This window comes from Ailuropoda melanoleuca, chromosome 7, assembly GCF_002007445.2.
Source record: "Ailuropoda melanoleuca isolate Jingjing chromosome 7, ASM200744v2, whole genome shotgun sequence".
Taxonomy (NCBI): domain Eukaryota; kingdom Metazoa; phylum Chordata; class Mammalia; order Carnivora; family Ursidae; genus Ailuropoda; species Ailuropoda melanoleuca.
In genome coordinates this window covers 35,487,170-35,511,202 of record NC_048224.1, presented here as the reverse complement: position 1 = coordinate 35,511,202, position 24,033 = coordinate 35,487,170, and the positions used below count along the sequence as shown (strand labels likewise).

At 47.0% G+C, this 24,033-nt stretch overlaps 1 protein-coding gene across 1 annotated transcript in view; it reads right to left on the bottom strand.

Annotated features, from left to right (window-relative positions):
• Positions 1 to 24,033, bottom strand: part of ZNF462 (zinc finger protein 462) — a 130,533-nt gene that overhangs the window by 51,489 nt on the left and 55,011 nt on the right. The window contains 5 exon segments of the mRNA XM_002916448.4: positions 10,194 to 10,385; positions 14,131 to 14,249; positions 17,126 to 17,229; positions 19,029 to 19,193; positions 19,980 to 24,033. Coding sequence (XP_002916494.4) covers positions 10,194 to 10,385; positions 14,131 to 14,249; positions 17,126 to 17,229; positions 19,029 to 19,193; positions 19,980 to 24,033 — 4,634 coding nt within the window.

Genomic DNA, 24,033 nt, shown 5'->3' with positions numbered 1-24,033 from the left:
TGGGGAGAAGGCCAAAGTTAGTTAACTGGAGGAGACAGGTGTGACCACGAAAATGTGCAACAGGGTAGGGCAGCACATCACCATATACACACAGCCCAATTCCATTGGCTTTTTCCAAACATTACGCGGCACAACTGAGCTCACAGTCACTGAAAGTCCCAGGCTTTTCCACATATAAACTATTGTTCTGTCGGTTCTCCTTGTGTGTGGTTCATTCTCCCGCTCGAATTCAAATCAACAAATATTTATTGAATGGCTTGCCAAGCGCTAGGGATCTGAAACAGTCCTTGACCTCAGAGAGCACGCAGTTTAGCTGGGGAGACAGATATGATAAGCAACAATTATAAGAATATTTGGCAAGTCTAATACTGGAAGAGAATATGAGGGTCAGAAGCTACCCAGCATATTTTATATTTATCACCTAGCAAAATCTCATTATAGCTCATACTCAGAACAGTCTAGACAGTCTGTAATCTAGATTTTGTCATTTAACTTATGGACAATTTGCCAATATTTCCAATGTATTAAGCCTTAAGCAGCAGGAAAAAAACTTAAGAAATTTTTTTAGACAATGAGTGAGCCTTAAAATGAACACAATTAATGGAGTTTTGATTGGCAAACCCTCAAAGGCCTTATCTAATTCTGAGAATCCCGTCCTAACCACATATCACACAAACACACAAGTAATTGAAGCTTTTAAATACCCGATATTTATTATATGAAGGGGAATCATTTTTGTTTTTGTTTTTTTTAGATATAGACCCTCATATTTTAAAATACAGTGTGAGTTAAGTAATGATAGAATCTATCAAGTGAGAGCAAAAACATAGTTTACATATTATGGTCCCAGTTTTGTAAAGAAAAAAAAAAAACTAAAACAGAACCTACGTTTGTATATGCATAGAACAAATACCTAGATGACTCCACAGCAGGTTGTTAATAGAGATTATTTCAGGCACTGAAACAAAAGCCTGGCATCACGGGTGACTCTTACATTTTAGGTTACGTACGGCCATAAAGCTGTTCTTTAATTTTGAGTAGTTATTACTTTTGTAATCAAAAAGAATAATCTGGGGCGCCTGGGTGGCACAGCGGTTAAGCGTCTGCCTTCGGCTCAGGGCGTGATCCCGGCGTTATGGGATCAAGCCCCACATCAGGCTCCTCTGCTATGAGCCTGCTTCTTCCTCTCCCACTCCCACTGCTTGTGTTCCCTCTCTCGCTGGCTGTCTCTATCTCTGTCGAATAAAAAAATCTTTAAAAAAAAAAAAAAGAATAATCTATGTGGGCATCTTAAAAGGGGGTAACTACCTCTCATGACTATTCTTTTTTTTTTTTTTTAAGATTTTATTTATTTGTCAGAGAGAGAGACAGAGCAAAAGCAGGGGGAGCAGCAGACAGAGGGAGGAGCAGACTCCCTGCTGAGCAAGGAGCCCCATGTGGGACTCGATCCCAGGACCCTGGGTTCATGACCGAAGCCGAAGGCAGAGGCCCAACCGACTGAACCATTCAGGCGTCCCTCTCATGACTATTCTTAATGCACGTTCATTCTCGAAGACTATAGATGCTAGCTCACTGCATCTGTAGTTCAAAAGTACCCTCCTGCTTCCAAAAGAGATAGAAAGCTTGCTGCTGGTCTTCCCTGCTCAACCTGCATTTCTAAAATCTAAAGACCTCTTCCTGGTAACTAAGTACCACTGTAGTCTCGCTCTACCTCTGCTCACCTCACCAACTGTCCTCTCACTAACACACATCCTCTGCGGAAGCCAGACTGCTTCTCTGTGTGTCCCAGGATTCCTCCTTCTGCATGTCTGCTCACTTCCGATCCTCCTTCCACCCTGAATGCTCTTCCACCTGTGCAAAACTCACTCATCCTTCAAGGCCCAGCCTGAGCCCCACCTCCACCAAGAAGCCTTCCATGACTCTTCAATCTCTTCTCCTCTCCATGGCCATAACTATTAAAAACCAAATATACAATTTCTCATTTCACTCTATTCTGTTCTAATTTAACACTATCTATATATCTATTAACTTAAGGTCCAAAGATATTTGGACCTTATTATTATTAATAATAAGAACGTGGCTTTAGTTTCCTTTGGAAGATTCCAGGATCCGCAAACATGGAAGAGGAGGTTGTCCCTTAGCCACTCTGGAGTATGTATGCCATGAGGTGACACAAAGGTTAAGGGCACAAGCCTCAGATTCAGACAAGCTACACCACACACACGTTTTGTGACTCTCAGAACGCATCAGGTCACTCCTCGGGGTATCCGTCTCTCACTTTATAAACTGAGAAACTAATAATTTGTACCCCTGATTCATCAGACATATTAAACCAGAGGACAAATTTAAGGCAACGAGCAGAATTTAAAAACTAAAAATGATGATTAACTTTATCGCTTAGGAATTAAAAAAGAGACTGGTAGAACCCTTTATAGCAAAACTAGAATGCACTTCAAACTGGTCAAGGAGGAACAAATAGCTAGCAAGGCTAAAAAGCCAAGGCCTAGATTAAGGGTTCTTTCGAAGGTCCTGTTGCTCGACTGGCTATCACTGCCGCTTTGGTGGAGGGCTCACAGTGCATTAAAATAAAAGATGACATAAGGAGGGTGGCTTGCATGAGTCATCTAAGAATATTCTGTGTCCCTGAGGAAGCTGAAGAACCTAGCCCTGGAATGACTTCTCGAAGAGCAGTGTGCTGGTAAATAAAACCTTAGCTGGGCTCTGTACTCGCAGCCAACACCTCCTTTGGGTCAAGCTGATGGCTCTGAAACTACTTGCAAAGTAAAGAGCCCCTGTGGCAGGGACATAGCCTTTCCTGCGCACAGACTGCAAGGGAGTGAATCCAGCAAAAAGCAAGGAGACCCTACTACCTGAACCTCTCAGGTCCATTTTTATTTAACCACCGCAACCGAGATTTTTTTCATAGGATATTATTTTGGATGATGAATGAGTTAACAGGGAAATGTGTGTATTATTTGGACATGCTTTCCTGGTCTGTACCATCAAAACTCCTATAATTTATTTCTAAAAATAAATACTAGTTGTTTCCAAATTATTATTTCTGGCATCTTCTTCCCATCTCGGCACCTGACCAAAAAAAATCTTTTCACCTACTTAAGCTTGCGTAGGACGTACCCTCTGCTGGATCCAGCAAGACTGTCCCAGGATCTCTACCTCTGAATCATGGCTCACTTCAAGCTGGTCCCCCCAAATACAATACCCTTCCTTCTGCTTGTGTAAAATCCTCTAGAGAAGAATATTTGAAAGCGAGGAGAGGACCTATAGAATCAAGAAGTCTCAAGAAGAGGATTTTACCTCAAATATAATAGGGTTAAAATACCTAGCTCCAGTTCCAGAGAAAGAAACTTTGACGAGGGCAACGCGAAGACTGGGAAAATGCTTTCTTTCCAGAAAGAACCAAGATGAGTCGTTTTAGATGATTTGGACAATAACAGAAAATATTTTCTGCCAAAGAAGAAAACAGATTCCTTCTTCCCTTCAGTTACTTCACTCAGCACAGGTTCTGGGAGACTTAAGGTAACACCTACGCCGTCCACCCAAAGACGCGAGAATCAGACGTGGAGTTAGGAAGCAAACTCCAGTGCTGCTAGGAACTAATTCTGAGTGCGTTCCGTAGTATATGCTTATGCTTCTGATGAACAAATGTTTTTCTTGGCATGAGAAGAGGGAGATGGGTTAGTTGACTAAGTTCCCAGGACACAGAAAGCTTACACTTGAAATGTTTTTTAATCCTTGGCACATGAAACTGTGGCTAATTCAGAAAGTCACAGAAATCTCAGGCAGGTGGGTTCTTTGGGAAGGGTCTGTCACGTGATACGCGACTACGGGGTGGTGGGGATCCTGGGGCTCTCGTGTTTGCCACGGATGCCAAGTTCTAACAACTTAAGGTCTGAAGACCGCTGGGCACATGACAGAAGATACAGAATCATCGGTCCCACTGCATCGCTGGAGTCGCAAACCTCTCAATCTGGTGGCAATGCCATTCTTCATAATAAGCATTAAAATAAACTGTAGATCACATTTTAATGTAGAAACTCTGAGGTCAAAAAGGGAAGGCTAGTATTCTCTGGTCAGATAATTTCTGTGACTAGCAGCACCTATTAAAAATTATGCTCAAGCCATTAAAACTATGCCTTGTATCCCACGTGCTAGGAACGATGTAAATCTTTGTACTTCACCATGATTCACTCTAGAGCCCCCACGTCATTATTGTCATTTTTAAAGAAACCACCTCTTCTTTCCTTCACCCCAAGAGAAATCTGATTGCAGTTGGAACCTGTGTGGAAGGTCTGATGCCCTAGCAACTAATTGGATCCTCTTAAAGGTTGAATTTTATGTCTGACCTATTTAGAAATCTGAAAAGCTTCTCTTTGAAAAGCAGGCATCTCAGATCTTAATTTTTAAGTGTCAAGTGTTGCTGCAGTCAAGGTTAAATGAGTTGATAGCTGGGCGCTAGACTCAACATAATTCTTAGAGAAGATTTTCTTTTAAGCTTAAATGTAATTCACATGCTAATGTTTTAAAAGTTCTATCTAATGCCCTACATTTCATATATGAAATAAAGAATATATTTAGGTCAAGTTACATTTCAAGTGGCATCTAGGAATATTCCGTGTTAAATATAAAGGTTGATAATGACATTTGTTAAAGACGGGATTCATTCCATGGGTATAGCTGTAATCCCCTCCCCCTCCCTCCAATTATCTGGGGCAGAGGTAGGGACACACTGCCCATAAGCCAAATCTGGCCCTCCCTGCTTTTGTACATAAAGTTTTATTGTACAAATAGATGAACACATGCATGTTCATCTATTTACAGTGTTTATGGCTGCTTTCACAGGACAATGGCACAGCTGAGTAGCTGAAACAGACGGTATGGGTCATAAAGCTGGAAATATTTTCTATCTGGTCCTTTCCAGAAAAAGTTGGCCAATCCCTGATGTGTGTAGAAACGGACCGGTATTAAGACTCATAAAAGGAGTCTTCCATTAATCACTCCATTATGTTAAAATCCTGGTGGGTAAAATTTTGAGGTAGAATAGAAAATGTTATTAATCCATGAGTTTTGTTGGTCGGTTTCATTCTATAGCTTCTTTGAACTTGGATTTCATTGCAACCACATACTATGGAGATATGCAGAACTAGCTAGCCCACACCTGGCCCTGCTACCAGGTGACCACTTTTGTCATGCCACACCTCTCCAGCTCTACTACTCTCGGTCTCCTTCTGAGGGTTACAAAGGCTTATGCTATTTCAACCTTCAGTTCCCCACCTGTACAGAAGGTCATGTTATGCAGGGAACAATGACAATGTTTGGAACACTTCGTCAAGACAGATCTCTTCTTCTTGCAGAACATACCAGAAAATTTCTATTAAAGCAGTCCCTGAGGTTTCATCTTTAGAATGTTTGCCTTTTGAAACTTTACTCCCAAATGGAAATGAAATAAATGTGCCCTCCTAATTTGGTTCTGTGGAGTTAGTTAGACATAACAGACTCAATATAATTAACTAGACTGAAAATTGTGATGTCTCCAAGAAATCATTGGTCATTCAAAAGAAGTTAGTATTTAATATATACCCTACACATAACTGCTCCCATCAGAAAATTAGGGGACAAAACCAGCAGCATATCCACAAATGCAAAGAGAGCCCTGAGAATATCATGAATAGAAGAATTACCAGAGTAGAGGGTTGGGCCAGTAAAAGTCAGTCTTCAGAGAAAGTGAAGTCAGAGGCTCACAGACAGAAGCAGACAGGAAGGAAATCCTTCCAAGCTCCCAGGAGGGCCTATGCAAAGGCATGGGATTGGAAATGCAGAAGTTAGATGCTGGGGTTGCGGTGGTGGTGGGGGTGGGGGAGCAAGCACAGAGTGGTAGCAGGCATCAGTATGAGCTAGCGAGGCTACTCTGGAGTGGTGAAAGTGTGACCCAATGGTAAACTCCGCACGTAACACACAGGACTTTGACATGACAAGAAATGCCTGGAGTTCCTTAGTCAGAGGTATCTGGATAAAAAGAGGGCTTATCAAGCATTATTCTAGAGTTTAAAATAGAAAAGCCAACTGAAAACTTCTAACAGAAAAAAAAAATCACAAAGCTCCTTACATTTTCCTGCTAATTCGTAACAGCAAAGACTTCCCCATTGGGTGGACTGTATAGAGACCTAGACTGTAAAGAGAGGAAGGTATCACGACCAGAAGCTCATGGCATTCTCCCTAGGTTGCCATTAGGGCATAGACTGAAGAACTGTGTCATCCTCATTCACCTTATTTATTTTGTCCCTGGTCTTAGTGTCTCATTTTTGCTTTAAACGCAGCACAGTAGCTATTTCCTAAAGCAGGCAATTCCACGCGGCATAACTGGGTAGACAGAAAAAAGAAAATAATCTCTTCTTTGGGGACATGGGGGGGGGAACAATACTGAACTGTCACCATTGGCCTGACTTCGTATAAAGGATACAGCTCAATTTTCAATGACACAGCCAACGCCCGTGCACTGTGTAGCTTCTGAGACCTCACCAGATCTCCTAACTAAACTAGGCTATTCTAGTTTCTTTGTTATGTTACAGACATGTGTGTCTATGTATTTCTCTGTCCTGAAAGCAGAGACTTGGAAAAAAGCGTGATAAAACCCAGTCCTACATTTTCTATGGCAGGAGAAGGAACCCAGTAAACACAAACACAACAGAGCACTTCCTTTTGTTGACAACCTTATGATTTCCCCTTAATGCATTGTTTAGAATAGCAATTATGTGTCATTTCCCATTATCCTACACACAGAACCACCGCCACGCAGCCCTTGCTTTTCCTTCCAACAACCGATCACGGAGAATCTAGAAAGGATTCACGTGCTGGTGAGACATCTCAAGACGGACAGCCCAGAGCCCAAGAGCTCTGTTTATGTACGGAACAGGTGTGTGGCTGGGCAGCTGGGGGGAAATCACCCCTCCACCTTCTCATTTCTGCCTCCCCGGCTCCCCTCCCTCCCTTGCAGTGCTTCCCTCTGGGTTGTGAGGGAAAGCAGCTTTGGAAGAACCTTCTTTTTCAGCCCGTTTCCTCCTGCCAGAGAAGACTGGCTCGCTCTCAAGACTGCAAGCATTTGACCAATGCACACAGCAGTGAGCATGTCAACTAGTTTTATTCCCATCCCTCGCTAGGGAATCGGAAAGCCAAGGGCACACTGGTGATTTCCCTGGTTTTATGGCTCTCTACTCCCCCCAGGCCTGCAACACATTTTTGGTGCTTGTGTTCACAGTGTCCTGGCATCTGCAGTGTGGGAAACCCGAACTGAGAGCCAACAGCCCCAGAGCTTCTCCCTATTAAAATGTGCAATTGGATTTCACATGCGTGTTTCAAACACCATTCAAGGCATGATTTACAGGCCACTGTCTAGCCCCACAGATGTTTTTTCATCCCCCAGACTTAGTCGTTTCTAGGAATCCACCACTCAGCTCCCAAGCAAATAGTCCTCCCAGTTTCAACCTCTTCAGTCATTCTTAGGCATCCAAAACTATGCAAGACCTATGGTAAGGACTCGAGAAAATATTTATTAAACGAATAAACTATCATTCTTTCCACAGAATTATTCATTCATGAGAACAGCCCATTTGATGCTTTCTTTCTGTTTACCTACCTTCTAATCAAGTTTTTTTTCCATCAAATTAAACTAATCACTGACCCACTGATAAAGTTTATTTATATGTATTTGACCACTGATAAAGTTTATTTATATGTATTAAGAACAGTGCAGGTCCAGTGACTTGTGTGTGGGCCTCACTAAAAGAGCTGCCACCCAGGGCTTTCGCAGTTGGTGTGCTCTTTCTATAGAAGGGAAAGGAAAAGACTTTTATATATTGCAAATTATCTTTCTGTGGTGGACTAAAGACAGACTGTCTGTGTTCGGCAGAGTTAATATCCTACTATCGTCTTTCCATGATCACCCACCCCAAGGTCCTAACCCAGTCTCACTTCCAAAACTCTGAAATCACCCCTGAAAACGTTAGACCTCAGGCTTAGGGTTATGGTTGGTTCAAACCCATGCTGACAGTATCTTCTAAATATTTGGTTTTAAGCTGTCGGAGAACCAAAATGGTACTGTATTCATTTATGATTCTTCTGTGCAGAGCACAGCTCTTGGCCGAGTATGGACTTAAGTCGAGTGAGTGGTCGGTAGGATTCCCCTGCCCTGTGACTGAGGCCCACCTTTCAAGGGAGGAGGACAAAGGGAAAAAAAAAAAAAAAAGGACATGACATTGAGAGAAATGTCACAGGAAAAGCCCTTGGTGGAAATGGTGTGTGGATGCATCAATTTCACCCAAATGATTTTGCAGGTATAGCTTCCATTTCAGAAGAAAGCAATTAATTAAAAATCATGTGAATAAAGATGTTACAATCCACATCAAATGACATTTTGCCCTTTGTTGCACTATACCGATCTTCTCCAAGAACAGTGTCTCAAGGTGCAAAGGGGACATCTTCTGTCCCCTTTCGCACAGGCTCCCTGCCCCCACCCCCTATCCTCCCAGCTGAGACTCGAAGTCTTCCGAGAAAACCACAACATGCACCCGGCTTCCTCCTACACTTTGAACCACTACACAACAGTTGAGATTCATTTCGTTACAAGCCACAGCCGAAATAACAAGCCTTCCTGGTTAAGCCAAAGTCCTTTAAGACAGGAATACCGGTAAGGAGCTCTTGTGTTTACTGTAGTGTCTGACGGCTGGAAAGGCGAGGCCACCAAGTTCCGGAACCCAGTAGAGGCAACTTTAGCCTCAGGACTCGCCTTCCCTTCTCCTCCCACAGCTGTCTCTTTGCAGACCTCATGAAGGAAGATTACCCGTTTACTCTTTGGATAATCTCATAATCAGGCCATGTTGACATGCTGAGCTGTCAGATCTTCAGGTTACCTGAAGAGGCTCTCTTTTTAAATCCTTACATTAAAAATAACCCCAAATTCACACTTGTTACTGATGGCCCGCAAAGGCCAAAACTACAATGCATGAAAATCGCAGCAATAAAATGTCCACTTACTCAATACCCACCATGTGTCAGGTGTTGTGTAGGGCATTTAACACGGGTGCTTTTTCTCCTTACTCTCAAGATGATCAGTGGAGGCAGCATCGTGATCCAATTCTACATGAGGATAGAAGCCACGACTGCCCAGGAAAATACAACTGGCATTGAGAGAAGTCAGACTTGAAGCCAATCGTCTGTGGCCAAGAGCCCGTGAACTTTCCTTCCAGTCCACTAAGCTCCTCCCGAGAACGGAACAGCAGACTTTGGGAACAGTGTGTTCCCATGCTGGAAGAACTCGAGCGGGTAGGAGATGTCTGGTTACTGGAGGGGCAGGGAAGGGAGCAGCTCTGGGAGCTTCCATATGCCCAAGAATCTGCACGCTTCCGCCGTCCTAAGCACCTGATTCTGCAGTCCCCTGAGGCGAGCTGAGCACTCAAAACACTTCTGCTTCTGGGTCTGGTCAAAACAGTAAGCTGTCCTTTGGCTCAGTGTGTCACACCAGCAACCTCCCCTCAACCCCACAGCTTCGGGTACACGGCCAGCAAGGAGACCCCTCCATGGCTTTCTGTATCTGAAGCTCCAAACCTGGGCAATTAAACCCTCTTTCCGACTGGTCCTTAGTCAACATCCTTTGGCTATCAGAAATCACCACGTGACCCCTAAATCATCCTGTGACAGAATCAGACAGATGTGCTGCCCCACCCCCCGAATTCTGTGTAGCCTAGTGTGGTACCCCAAACGCTTCATGGCACGTGTTTTTTTTTTTCGGGTTTCTCGGGTTTTTTTTTTTTTTTTTTTTAAGAACAACACAGGCTATAAATAACTAAGCAAACAAATAAATCTGCCTGGTATCCTATCCACTTTCTTGCTCACAACCACAGGGAAGACTCCAACCCTCGTCCATCCACACGGAGTGCTCTTTCCACAAGCAACGCTCACCCGAGTCCAGACTGATGTTTCCGCCACGGCACCGGACACTCACCACGGGCACCTCACCTCCCACCCCAATTTCTATAGTGTTTCAAGCTTTCCACGTTTCTTCCTTCACTTGAACCGTCACGGTTTTGTATTTGATTTTCCTCTAGAAAGAATGACTGGCCACTGATCCCAGCCCCCCTCAGCCCTGGGTGGTTAGCTAGGACTCGGAAGCCCTTCGTTACCGTTCGAGTCTTCCACTTCTTCGGCCGGGGTAGCTTTCTGGGAGGAGTGGTGAGCGTGTGAGGAGAGCAAGCTGACAATCCGTGGCCTGGGGAGGGTCAGGGCTTTTCCGTGGACCTTGAGGGAGTGTTCCTTCAACTGGCTGATTGTCATGGTGGAGAATGAGCACCAAGAACACTTGTAGGCATGTTCACCTGGAAGAAGATGGCAGTAAGGGGCAGAACAGGAAAAAGACGGAAGGGTATAAGGTGGGGTGGAAAACAAAATGACATAGTTAACACGTGCAAGAGAAGTGTCTCTGAAGCTTCATGGTCTAAGAAGCCTCACAGACCAACTACCCGTCCCTTCCCACAACCACAATGCTCCTCTGGGACTGAAACTCTTCGATGAGCTCCACGATCAAGTGACCTGGTCCCTTTTCATTTCATGCTCTACTTACAGGGACGAGCCCATGGACTGATTCCCCAACAGGGAGTGAAACCAAAGGTCTACGATCCCTCCTTCAGAATGGTTTCCCAGTCTCTCGTTCTCTCTCTCTCTCCACTAGAAATGACCATGTCGGCTTTCATTCAAGGATGCTTTTTATCATCTGCAGAATATAATATGCTTAATTCTTATTCCAAGGGCCTATCAGTGGCTTTCCAAGCACAGGGTTAACTATGTGCCAACTCCATTGTGCTATTTTCATTCTTCACTTCTTTGCTGACTATACATCCCCTCGATGCCACACATCCTAGCTTGTTTGTTTTTTTGGACCAGTTCACCAACCTCAGCATAAAACTCCACGCCCCTGCCTAATCAATAGTGCAGAAATGGGTAAAAATAAGTCTTTTTTTTTTTAACTAAGAGAGAGATAGTTGCATATGTATAAGCACGTGTGTATCTCCAATATTCTTTGATAAACAGGACGTTTCAGTAAAAGTAGGCACTTTTATTTTAATTATTTTTATACCACGGAAACACAGTGACCAAATGAGACTATGGTTCACCTTTGCCCTATGTCAGCATTTAAATTAAGTGCACTTTAAAAAGCCAGCCTGTGAAATGGGCACGCCTATGTTGTTGGACAAACACTGGTTTGATCGACTCAGAAAAGCAATTCTGCTTTTCTAACAATAGGCTTTGAATGCTCCTGCTTGCAGCTCAGGATCTGCACTGCTTGGAATTGATATTAAGAAAATATCCTTTAACACACAGGGTTTCCAGCCATAAGAAAACAATTAAGTAAATGTGGACACAGCTTTCTTGATGGATGATCATTCATTAAAATAAAGTCTTGAAGGGTTTGTAATAACATAAAAAATAACAAAATAAAACAGTGATACTGAGAAAAACAAACAGAAAGGCACAATGTATTTCGGATTAAATTATAATCACTACTGTTAAAAATAATTATAGAGGCAACGGTTGAGAGGAAGTGTTATCAAATGTTAACAACAGTGGTCTTTAGAGAAGAAGATTATGGGTGACTGACTCTTATTTCTTCTTTCATTTCCAAATTTCCTCTAATGAGCAGAGTTGTTTTTTTGTGTTTTTTTTTAACATTTCTTTTTAAGGTGAAATTTTAAAACCAGAGGAGAGGCAAGAGAAGGAAGTAGAGAGGAAAAAAGGAGTAGAAAGGACCAGTAGCAAGGAAAGTTTCGTGGGCCAGCGAGGAGGAAGTGCGGACAGAGCTACAGAGCAGGAACGAAAAGGTAAACCTCTGCCCTCGCCTTGACCCAGCGGAGATGGGTCTTTCCCCGCCATCTTGAAAATGGCTAAACGTCTTCACGTGTGAGGTGAGCGCAGCATCCCTGATTCTGCGCTGAGCCTCTGCTTCACCACGATGACTCCCAGCGCGTGTGCTGCCAAGAAAGCCTTGAAGAGAACCTTGACGAACGCAACATACTACAGCCCAAGGCGGAAGAGAAGTTCCAAGTCACATGACCTGAACAAGAACCTCAGTCAGTCCCCAGATATTATCTGGGGGTCCGGATAATGCCCAGTTGTCAACAGTAGTATCTATTACTATAATAAATATGGATATATAGAATATTTTTTACCATATAACAGAGAAATATATGTGTTAACATATTCATGATTGTATGGAATGCTACCGCCCTCCTTATTCCACTTTTTAATGTTTTAATGCCAGCCTGGCTGCATGAACCTGGATGGGTAGTGGCAAGTAGCATAACCCGAGAGAGCATTCAAATCCAGATTATTTGATTCATCTATGTGACGTTTACCCTTTAAAATAAAACAATCCATCTAGAATAGACAAGATGAGTCAAGCGTTTTGGAAAATGTATTGGCTTTCTCCAAGCCAAGCCACTCTCAGTGGCTAAAGGCCATGCCACGGACACCAAGGTTCCCAGGTGTGCAGAGAAACAAACTGTACCACACCCCCTCTCTTTCTGGATGTTTCCTTCTCTCTTTCTGGATGTTTCCTTCTCACCAACCAGCAAGCACAAAAGGCCAGTGTGTGTGGTCAGCTCAGGGCTCTGGAGTCTGCGGGCGACCTCTGGTACTCTCTTAAAGTCCTTCCCACAGGCCAAATCATTTACCCAACTCCCACGGCTTACAGTGCTTTTGACAAGGCGGAGACCTGTGAGAAAAACTCCCTAGGATGGTGTCCCAGCTGAAGAATTTACAATATGCACACACGTTACAAAATAGTGGTCTGAACCCTGAAGTCTCTTACTCTACAGCTTTTAGTAGACTTTTCCTGAAAATATAAAAATACTAACAGACGAACAGAAGTCCCTATAGCCAGTCTCCCTGTCCCGTCCACAGCTCAGTGGGTCTTGGGGCAGCTGGATGGCTTCAGTTTTACTCCATGAAGCCAGGTCGACAGGACCCAACATCAGGAAAGGCGGTCAAAACCTCTGAGAGGGCCACTGGGTGCTGCGAGTCAGGCTTGAGCGTGGGTGACAACACCACGGAGAGGCCCCCACGCCCTCCCTGCATCACACCTCTTTCCTGTCTGGGCTGAGCTCGGATCTGCTACCTGCGGGTGTCCTCCGTCAGAGACCAGCAGCATCCTGTCAGCGAGAAGGATGCAGGCTTTCGTTCTCAAGCTGAATTCCTAGTGAATGGGTTATATGGCCTTGATCAGATCACTTCATTTTTGTCTCCGCCTCTGACATGGAGGGGGACACCACCACCTACGCTTCCGGACTGTCATGAGGATTAACTAGTGTGATGAACATAACATGCTTGGCGCACAGCCTGGCAGCGGAGGGATGCTCATGACAGAAGCGCGAGGAGATGGAACAGAAGAGTGACAGAGACCAGCACGGCTCCTGGGCATTCACCACCCCAAGTCATTTCTCATCTGCTGGAAGGAAATGCATTTAAGGATATCGCATGAGAAATCTTACATGTCTTGAGGACTCTGTCCCTTTGAACTTCCTCAAGATTACACTTTTATTTTAGTTGGCAAGTATCTTCAGTAGATGCTAACAATTCATACATTTCCATTAGAAAGGCTGGGTAGGGGCGCCTGGGTGGCTCAGTCGGTTAAGCGTCTGCCTTCGGCTCAGGTCATGATCTCCAGGTCCTGGGATCGAGACCCCGCATTGGGCTCCCTGCTTAGCGGGGAGTCTGCTTCTCCCTCTCCCTCTGCCCCTCCCTGGCTCATGCTCTCTCTCTCAAATAAATAAAATCTTAAAAAAAAAAAAAAAAAGGCTGCGTTATTTAGAAATTGCTCTAAAAACCAAAACCTGTTAGTAACACATATCAACTATGACATGGGTGACACGGGCTTGTATTATTTTGGCTTCAGGTGATTCTATAATTTTTCTTTATGTTTCTTCATTACATTAAAATAGAAATGAACACGCAACCATGTCAAGAATAACTTTTTCTTATGTGCGGGTAAGAGACTTTGAATTTCGCTCAGGGAAGACCACAGGATTTCAAGTTCAGAGGACTCGTGCATCAGAGAGGCCAACTCACCAGCGTGAGCCTTGAGTATATGTGTTTTCAGCCGGCTGTTATAGGAGGACTTGAAGGAGCAGAGTTTGCACCGGAATGGTTTATGGTGTCCGTGGTGGGTTTGCATATGGCGATCCAAGCTTGATGGAGAAGAAAAATAAAGGAGAGAGAAAAACAACAGGATTAACAACTACATACATTTTCTAACTGCCCTTTTCCAGCAATCCCATTTCTAAGTTGTTCAGTCATTTTGTTACTTCCCAAGGATGGTGCTTACCCAAACCAAAACCAACAACAACAAAAATGACAAGAGTGATTGTGCCTGCTCAAAAGCGAAGGGAAGCTCAAGGAAGGAAGAGATCAAGAGCCTTTTCGGATTCAGAAACATGGCAGTGGGAACAGGGCATAGTAGACTCTCATTATCCCTTCCCTAGAAGCATGTATAATCGGAAGAAGGCATCCAAAGAGAAAAGATAAAATACCAGTGAATGCAAGTTTTCTGCGAAGTCTGCGAGGAATACCTATCAAATAATCCCTTAACTTATTTCAAACAAACAAACAAACAAACAAACAGGAATTAGAGAAATTTTGCATGTAAAAAGGGCTTTCTTTTTAAATCTCAACTCTGCATTCCTGGTGAACACTCAGGAGGGCAAGGAAGTTTCAAAGTAGTTGAGCTCCTTGCAGCGGGCTGTCAAGTCACCAACTATAGAGGCCCTGTGCAGGTGGGTTTCAAAGAAGCCATGGGATCCAAAGGCTACTCATCCCTTCTGATAAACACCACCATGTTTGCTGTACCTCAGTCTTCCAGAGCAACTTATAAAGAAGTTATTTAACTATGGTGGGCTCCCAGTATTTCATAATAATTACTAGTCTAAAAAAATAATAAATCTCCCAAACAAAGTGTGGGAAGGACTTCTAATTTGTACCGGTACCCCAGAGAACCAGATTCCATTCTAAATGACTCATCTGGGAATGGTGCTGCTGATCATTTAAACATACAATGTTGTCCTGCGCTCCAAAGCAGCATTTTCAATCGCCTCCGGACATCTCCTTCTGGGTGTCCTTCAGCTTTCTTAAACTCAACCAGCCCTAAACAAAACCATCGTTTTTTCCCTTCCAAAACAGACGCTCTTCCTCATCTCCTTGCTTGTACAAAGGACACCACCACTCTCAGTCAACCAGACAGAATACCTAGGTGTCATCTAGATCCCTGCTTCCTTTAGCCATTCCCAAAGTTTCATCCTAACTTCTCGGATCACCCACTATTACTGGCTCCTAATGGTTTCTCCCATCTTTTTTTTTCAACTCAAGAGCACGTATGGAGTCAGACGGCCTGGGATCAAATCCCAGCTATTGCTTATAAACCGTGTGGCTTGGGCAAGTTATATAAACCTCCTCACTTTTCGTATCCACAAAATGCAGACAGCAGTGGGAGCCTACTTCATAAGGCTGACTTAAAAATAAAGTGAGATAATACTTGAAGGCACTTAGCTCACTGCCTGACCCATAGTCTCTGGAAATGTCAGCAATTGTGACCACTCTGCTCATTTTAGAGTCTTCCTTTTGCTGGTAATGTAAATTACGAAGTCTTAATTCCACAAAGACTCCAAATATGGTCTCAAGTCTTCGAACATTATCTTCCACTATTCTTTTACATGTAACTTAAGGATTAGTCAGACTGGACTGCCAGCTGGGCCCCCATGAGCCTTGCACTCCATTCCACAGGCTTATGCTTGTCCCTTCCACCATGTTGTACGTCCTTTCCAAACTATTCAAGTCCCGTCTTCTGACTTTAAGACTTGACTCAAATGCTCCCTACCCCATAAAACCTTCCCAATTCTTCCACAGTCGGTGTAACATTTCCCTTCTTTGAAACGTCATAGCATTTTATTGATAAATTTTTGAAAGACATGTGCTTATTTTGCCTCATTCGTGTGCTTGCTGCATTTATAACTCCCCTAGCCCCTAAACTCCCATGGCCTCTTCATCTTTATAGTCCCCCCCGGCACACTGCCTAGAGCAGGGGGCATCCATTTATTCTCAGGGATCTGTTGAGACTCTACTGGGTGTCAGAAAGGACAGATGCTGTGGAATAAATACTTCTTCACAAGCTTTACGTCAGCGCATGGGTCTGACGACAAAGACGAGACATTAGGCTCCGTAGAATTCAGGGTTTGTAACCCATCCCACCCTCTGGAAAAGCATTGCCTCCTCCTGCCTTTCAACAACTAACCAGCACTTAATCTTTCTGAGAAGCAAACAGCCCAACATGTATTTTCAACCATCCTAAAAATAAACAACATGTCAGTCTTACAATCGGTCACCTCCATCCAAGATGGTGGCACACATTTATTGACCACGTTCTCTCTCTCAGACAGTTCCCAGAGAAAGGCAACAAAAGGTGGTTTCCTCTTAGAACCATCCCCCTTCCCGTCACCCCCAAAAGCCTGTCACAATACTCCAAATCTACAACTCCAAAGCTGTGATGGGCCTCGGGCCACTCCTTCAATCTCTCTGTACCTTCAAGCGTCTCTTGGCATCAGTCACTTCCTTACTTTTCAAGGTCTTTTTAAAAAAAATCTCAAACAATGATTCTTCGGTCACATGAGGGAATAGTCCTAATTTTACCTCCTTAGCCCCTTAATTTCCCAAATGGAACTTGAACTTCCTCAAATGACGACGAGGTTCTGGATGAATGTTTGACAGATACACCAGTAAATTCATCTACTTTCTGGTCTTTTGTACATCAGAGCAGCGCCTCCAAAATGGGCACTTTTTAAAAAAAGGCGTGTATCTGCCAAGTCTAACCAAGAGCAATCTCATGCTCTTAGCCCCATTTGACAGACGGGGTGACTGAGGCCCGAGGTAACCTAAGCAGCTAAACAGCAGGCACGAACCCCTGAGCGGGGCTCCCGGACTCCCCCACGCCTCTCCCCTGCTCCAGCTTAGCTGCCTTCCACTAGGACACCTCTCTCCTCCCGGCCACCCCCTGTGGGCAGGCGACAGCACTTACTTGTGCCTGAAAGCAGAAACAAAGGAACAATACTGGCAGCTGTACTTGTCCTCGCGGGTAAACATGGCCAGGGCCAGATGGCTCCTCTCATGAGAACGCAGCCCCTGCATGGACATCAGGACTCTGTCACATTGACTACAATGGTATCCCCCCGGCCGGGTTCCATCCTCCAACATTCCATCAAGCAAGCAGTGTTCACCATCCACCCGGTCCGCCAGGGCGCCACTGGCATCTTTGGCTGCTTCCAGTCCATCCAGGAACAAGTGGGAAGGGTCTTCGGCCTCCTGCTAAGAGAACCACACACACACACACGCCCCACCAACAAAATAAATATCCATCATCATCGTCTCCAGCTCTCCTCCTCTCCCTTCATTCTCCCAAACTCATCGGCATCTCCTGTTAGAGCTTCCTCCCCTGCCTCTCTGGCTCCCCCTAGAGGGAGGGCAAACCCGCTTGCCCTTCTTCATGCAGTGCTGGTAATTTGAGGGCAACATGTCCGGGCATAGGCTGCTACTGCCTGGGAAACATGAGAGAGGGCTCTCCCACCATGAAGACCGTTCACTCACTTCTTTCCCGTCTTAGAAAGAAAATCCAAATTGCCATCCCACCTGAACTGACATAAAGCAGGGTTAGGGTTATGGCTCAGAGAGAAGAAAGGAAGGAAGGAAGGAAGAGGGAGGAAAAAAAAAAAAGCAGAGTAGTCTGGGCATCTAGGAGCCGTGGGCCATCCTTGGGAAATGAAGGAAAGGGAAGGAACCTGCCCTCTGCCACCCATGTTCCTCCCCACCCTGCATATGGTGACTTCACCCACTGTAGGGGTGGCTGCTTAGGATCGACTTAAAAACGTGAGGAGCAGCCTGGATTTAGGACACTCGTGTTTGGAGGTGACTCCTTAGGTTACTGATTACACACGAAGAGCTGCTCTGTCTCCCTCGAGCGACTCCGGGAAACGAGCCTGGGACACACCACGGTGGCATGGAAGAAGCTGACCGCCGCTGCCCCCGGAGGCCACTGCTCTGCTGAGAGCCAGAGGGACTTCAGTCTTGAGTGAAGCAAAGCAGAGACTTTATGTCCATGCTACGTGGGCAAAACAGGACACCGGATCGAGAAGGGCCGATGACAAAACGTATTCACGTATCTACAGAGGAAGAGCCGAGCCCTGACCTGACTAACGTCTCTGCCCAAAGTTCAGTGCTTAGCCCAATCCTGGCAGGCAGGGATGGTGGCTCGCTCACTCAAACAGCGGCTGCTATCAGGATTACGAAGTTCAAAACAGGTGGCCTAATACAAGTCAGGGGGAGGAGGGAAGGCACTGACTGGTCAGCGACATCGGGGACCAGGGGACAAAGGAGCCAAATCAGGTCAAGGGGTTCTCGGGGCCTACTGTGACTTGAAGGCTTGTAGATTTAGATGCTTCTTACACTCCTCAGAGGACCCAGGATAAGAAGTAAAAGATTCTCCTGGGCTCCCTGCACCGTCAGCCAGATGAGAACAGTAAGAAGTCAGGCAGTGGGAGGAGCAGAAGATGATGGGAACAGGACCCACTTGATTCCTCTCAAGAGCTCGAGCAACTTGGAAGAGCAAACACCTAATGGCACTAAATGCAGAATAGAAGGGCGACCCAAAGCCTCCTGTACCGAGAGGCCCGGATCTTCCGTTTCCACCAAACTATCCTCATGGAAGGCAACCAGATCGAAACGCGACCAGGTCGAGACACGAAAGATGAAGAGGGTCCAACCTGCAAAAAAATCAAAACAAGCCAGACCGATCCAAGCACAGCTCAGGAATGCCCACATTCTGGGCCGCCCTTTCCTGAGCTGCTTTGAGCAATGGGGGTTAATCAGTAACTCGCACCACTCACACACAGGAACGCTCATGCACACCTCCCCTGCCCGCATCTCACCTTCACAGCGGCGGACACTGCCGGGACGCTGCCGTACTGGACATGCTTCCGGAGGTGGTTGCAGATGGCTCGGAGCGTCGGATGCACTTCCACACAGAATTTACACTTGTAGCCCACCACCTTCCTCTCCTTGATCTTTGGCACCTCTTCTAAGTGACCAAAAGGCTGGTAAAATACAGTGGTAGCCATCAGTACTCCGAGCCCGCCCCAGCACACCAGCATTTACGCTCATAGCTTACTAGCAGGTTTTATTTCAAAGCGGATTAGCAGGTTAAAAACCAAGGGAGAGAGACGGGAGTATTTTTACAAACGAATTCGTCAGAGCCGTGGCACGCTGCCTACTATGCAAAAGTCTCTGGAGCCCAAATATGTTACAACTTGTGAGCAGAGAAGATTTCTGTGGAGAAGCCTCATCGTCACGGCCACGGGGTTATGTGGTTTTCAAACCAATGTCACCTACGCAGGTGAAACGTTGCATAGCTACGCCATTAGCGAACGTCTTGACCGGAAAAAGGAAAAAAAAAAAAAGAAAAAAAAAACTACTCCTGGAGATGTTAGGTTCATGTAGCAGACACTGCAGACCAAAACCATGGCTGAGAGGTGCTAGTGATACCAAGAGACGGCCCACAGCTGCCTTAGAAAGAGAGCGAGCGTCGTCCTGTAACTAGGCCTCAGATAAGGCTACTTGGCAGAAGGAGATACAGAGAAACCACCCCAGCCCTCCCCTGGGGAGCCTTGGGAGGAGTGGGAGGGAGGGGAGCGGGGCCGTGGAGAAGGGTGAGCATAGAATGGGGGATAATCAAGCTCGAAACGTTTAATTGACTTATTGAGCTCTCTGGCAAGCTAAGTCACTAGGAAGCCTGTAGCAGTCTGGCTGGCAACGAAGACGTGCATGTGGGTACCAGTGACGAGAGGCCTCCTGGGGGAAGGGAAATCAAAACATAGCCTTACCCTCTCTTGTTTGAAATCTGCAAAAGCACCATCTGCATATTTCTGCTTGCTCAAAAGCTGTTTCCTCCTCTCCTGACGTTTGGCACGCTTCTGGAATTCCTCATTGTGAATGTTCAAGTGTGAGGTCAGCTCCGCTGTGCTTTGCAGTTTGCTATCACAGTGCTTACACTGGTAGGCGGGGTTCTGCAAGCGGGGGCCGCTGCCCAGGATGACGAAGTCCCTCTTGAGGTCCCGACTGTGGTGGTCAGTGTAATGCATGCACAGCAGCTCGGCCGTGCTGAAGGACAGCTTGAAGCACTTGATGCAGCGGAACGGGAGCCACTCGATCTCCTGCGCCTCACTTCCCTCCACCTCGGCTTTCTCGAAGCTGCCTCTCTCCTCCTCTTCCATCAGCATCGGCTTCTCGTGCTCGTCCGCGTAGACGGCCGTGAAGTAGCCCCCCAGCTTGCTGGCATGCTGCTTCTTCGGGAACACCCCCGGGTGGCGCTTCATGTAATGGGACACGATGCCCTTCTTGCTGAAGGACTGGAAGGAGCACAGCGAGCACTTTTTCTTCTCCACAGCCCGCCGGAGCTCCTCGCTGAGCTGCGGGGAGTCGTCCTTGGGCGGGGACGGGATGATCACCTTGTTGGGCTTGTCGCTGATGGTCCGGGAGGCCGCCAGGCAGTGGGTGTAATAGGCATCGATGTCGTGGCGCTTCTGGTAGTGGGCCGCCAGCCCTTTGCGGATGGGGTTGGTGTAGGCGCACAGGGCGCACTTGAAGAGGTTGTTCTTGCCCTCCGGCTGGGCGCGGACGTTGTTGTGCTTGATGCGGTAGTGCCTGGCGATCCCCTTCCTCGTGGAGCAGAAGTACTTGCAGAGCTGGCACCGGAACACAGTGTGCGAGACCAGGTGCGAGGTAGAGAAGTGAGACGTGGACACGGGCTCCTCTCCCACCTCCTCCTCGGTGACCGAGACCTGGGAGGGGCTCACTTCAGTGGTTATCTCGGGCTCGAGGGAGACTGGCAGCTTCGGGGGCGACTGGGAAAAGACATCGAACTCGGGCTGATTGTGGTACTTCTCGTAGTGGATTTTGAGCTTCTCCAATGTGCCGTGCGTGTATGGACACAGCTTGCATCGGTAGGCGCCGTACCCTTGCTTGAAGATCCGGCTCGTCTCCTCCACATCGTTCTGGGCTATGTCGGCAGACTGCTCCACGTCATGCACGAAGTCCTCGGCAGTCACCTTGATGGCCGGGTGTCGCTTCTGGTAGTGGGTCAGGACGCCGTGGATGCGGGTGTTGATGTACGGGCAATGCCTGCATTTGTAGACGGCGCCTGGGTTAATGTCGATGTCCTGGGCGAAGTCGGCCGCCTTCACCTTCATGCCCGGGTGCTTCTTCCCATAGTGGGTAAGAAGGCCGTGCAGGTTGTTATACTCAGACTGGCACACCGTGCACTGGTATGGGGTGGACGATATGGCCGGGTTGGCCGAAGCCAGCTGGATGCTTTTCTCTGGGGAAAGCCTCGCATCGTCTGGGCATTCGGTGTCCTGCTCGGGGAGTGGAGTGGGCAGGCTGTTTTCACAATTCACAGGACCCACCAGCTCTTCGGCGGAGGGAGGGAGGGGGTTCTCGATGGCGTCTTTCTCCTTGATGATATCCAGCAGCACCGACTCATCACCGTTCATGGCCCAGGGGTGGAACGCCTGGTAGTGATTGGTGATGTCCCAGATGGACACAGCTTCAAAAACACAGTCTCTGCATCTGTACGTTTTGGCTTCCGCGGGCATCGCGAGAGAGGGAGGGGACGGGTCTGGCCCCGCCCAGAGTTTGGTCGCCATGTAAGTGTAGTCGACGTAATGCTCTGGGTGCCTCCTTTGGTAATGCAGGAGCAGACCGTTGGGCTCTGTGTGTGAATAGATGCACCACTCGCAGTGGTAGCCAGCTTCTATCAAGCCGTCTAGAAATGCCCAGCGCATGATGGATGTGACCGTGGCCTTCAGGGCAGGGTGGTCTTTCTTGATATGCTTCCTCAGTGCATAGAAGTAGGGGGAGGTATACGCGCACTGCCTACACTTGAGCGCTCGCAGCTTGGCTTTGTCCCGCTCCACGCTGGAGGGGGCAACGAGCACACAGCTGGCAGGCTTCTTCTGGTTCCGGTCACAGAGGCTTCGGATGGTGGCCGTGTGCTGCCGGATCACGTCTGCATTGGCCTTGAAGTCTCGGTGCTTCTTCTGATAGTGAATGAGGACACCTTTGACCGTCCGGTTGCCATAATCACAGTGTTGGCAAAAGAACATCTCATTCTCCACAGGAGGGCCGTCTCGCTCAGAGCTGCTACGGTTCAGCTGTTGCATGGGGGCGGGTGGCCGAGGGGAGCCTTGGGGCCCCTCGGACCCTCTCATCATTGCAGCTGTGGGAGGAGCCTGTCTGATATATTTGGCAGTGACCTTTATTTCTGGGTGTCTTTTCTGGTAGTGGACAAGCACTCCCACAACTGACCGATTGCTGTAGGAACAGTGTTTGCAGTAGTAAAGCTCAGTACTGAGGTCTGGTGGCGGGGGTTGTGGGGGGGGTGGGGAACCCATGTTGGACATTTTGGGAGACATTGGAGCACCCACCTCAAATGATAATTGAGAAAGGGCAGAGCCCCTGTCCACAGACACCATTCGCATGGTTTTCTGGATCCTAAAGTAGGAAGCCTTTTCTTCCGGGTGTTTCTTCTGATAATGAACCAAGACAGAATGCATGTTGGGGCTTGCGAACGAGCACACGTCACAATCGTAAACGACAACAGTGTTAACTGAGGGGTCCTTCTGATTTTCACATTCTGGAGTAAAGGTCTTTGAAGGAGTGTTTTTATTAAATGTAGCTGGCAGACCGCCACCGCGAGCCACGGGAGTGGAAGTCGCCATGCTCTTGGGGGCCGAATTCAGAATCTCCCTCAGTGTCTGGGATTCCGTATTCAACCCTTCCTGCTGCTCCACGACATAGCTGGAAAATATCATCGCGTTGTTAATCTTGACCGTGGGATGCATTCTTTGGTAATGCGGCATCAGGCTTCGGACATTCGGGCTCGTGTAGGAACAAAACCGACACCGGTAGATCAGGTCCGAATGGTCAAAGTTGAGTACATTCATGGCTTCTGGGTGGTGTTCGCCGTAATGCTGCTGTAGGTCTTCGAAGTTGGTGTAGTCAATGTAGCATTCCAGGCACCTGTACACGGCACTGTGATCGTTGGGGTCCAAGATGTACCTGAAGCTGAACTTGATGTACGGGTGCATTCGCTGGTAGTGGGTGCTGACACTCCGGGCAGATTTGTTGTTGAAGTCACAGTGTTTGCAATAGTAGAGCCTTCCGGAGTCACCGAAGTCCGTGTTCTCGCTGTTGTGCTCAGTCCCGTAGATGGGAGTCTGGGTGTTCAGCAGAGCGGCGTTGGAAACCTGGTGATCTTTCAGGTTTGTCGAGGAGCCGTAATAATCCTCTTCATCTTCAGAAAGCGTGAGCTCAATCTCAGCCCCGTTGGTGGCGTTGTAATCGTGGGCGACGCTTCGGAAGCTGGGCTCCTTCTGGGGCTCACCGGCATCTCTCACCCAAATCTGCTGGGCCGAGAAGGCCGTGGACACCTCCATGACTGGCTCCGTCGGCTCTTCCTCCCGGTCCAACTCAACCTCTATCTCCACTTCGTTGTCTTCCTCCTCCTCCTCGTCGTCCTCCACATTGATCACCGCATCCTCCTGCTGCTTCGTTTGGTTGATTTTGCTCTGCAGGTTGCTTGCGATCTCGTCAATCCTCGTTCTCTTCTTCACGGGTGACAGATCGAGGGGAAAGTCATTAGCGAGCTTCCTAGAGGCCTTAGCTACAAAATTGTTCTTGGAGGACAACCCAAGAATTGAGGTCTGACTTTTCTTCACAGTGTTGCTGGAAGAGGGGTGGCTGTCTGTCTCACTCTCCAACGGCAGGCTTGAGGGCTGCCCCTCAAATTTTGGCAAGTTGTCGCAGAACGAGTGCTTGTGCTGCTGATGGACCCGTAGTCCTTTCAGAGTCGTGGTGGAGTAATTACACATGGTGCAT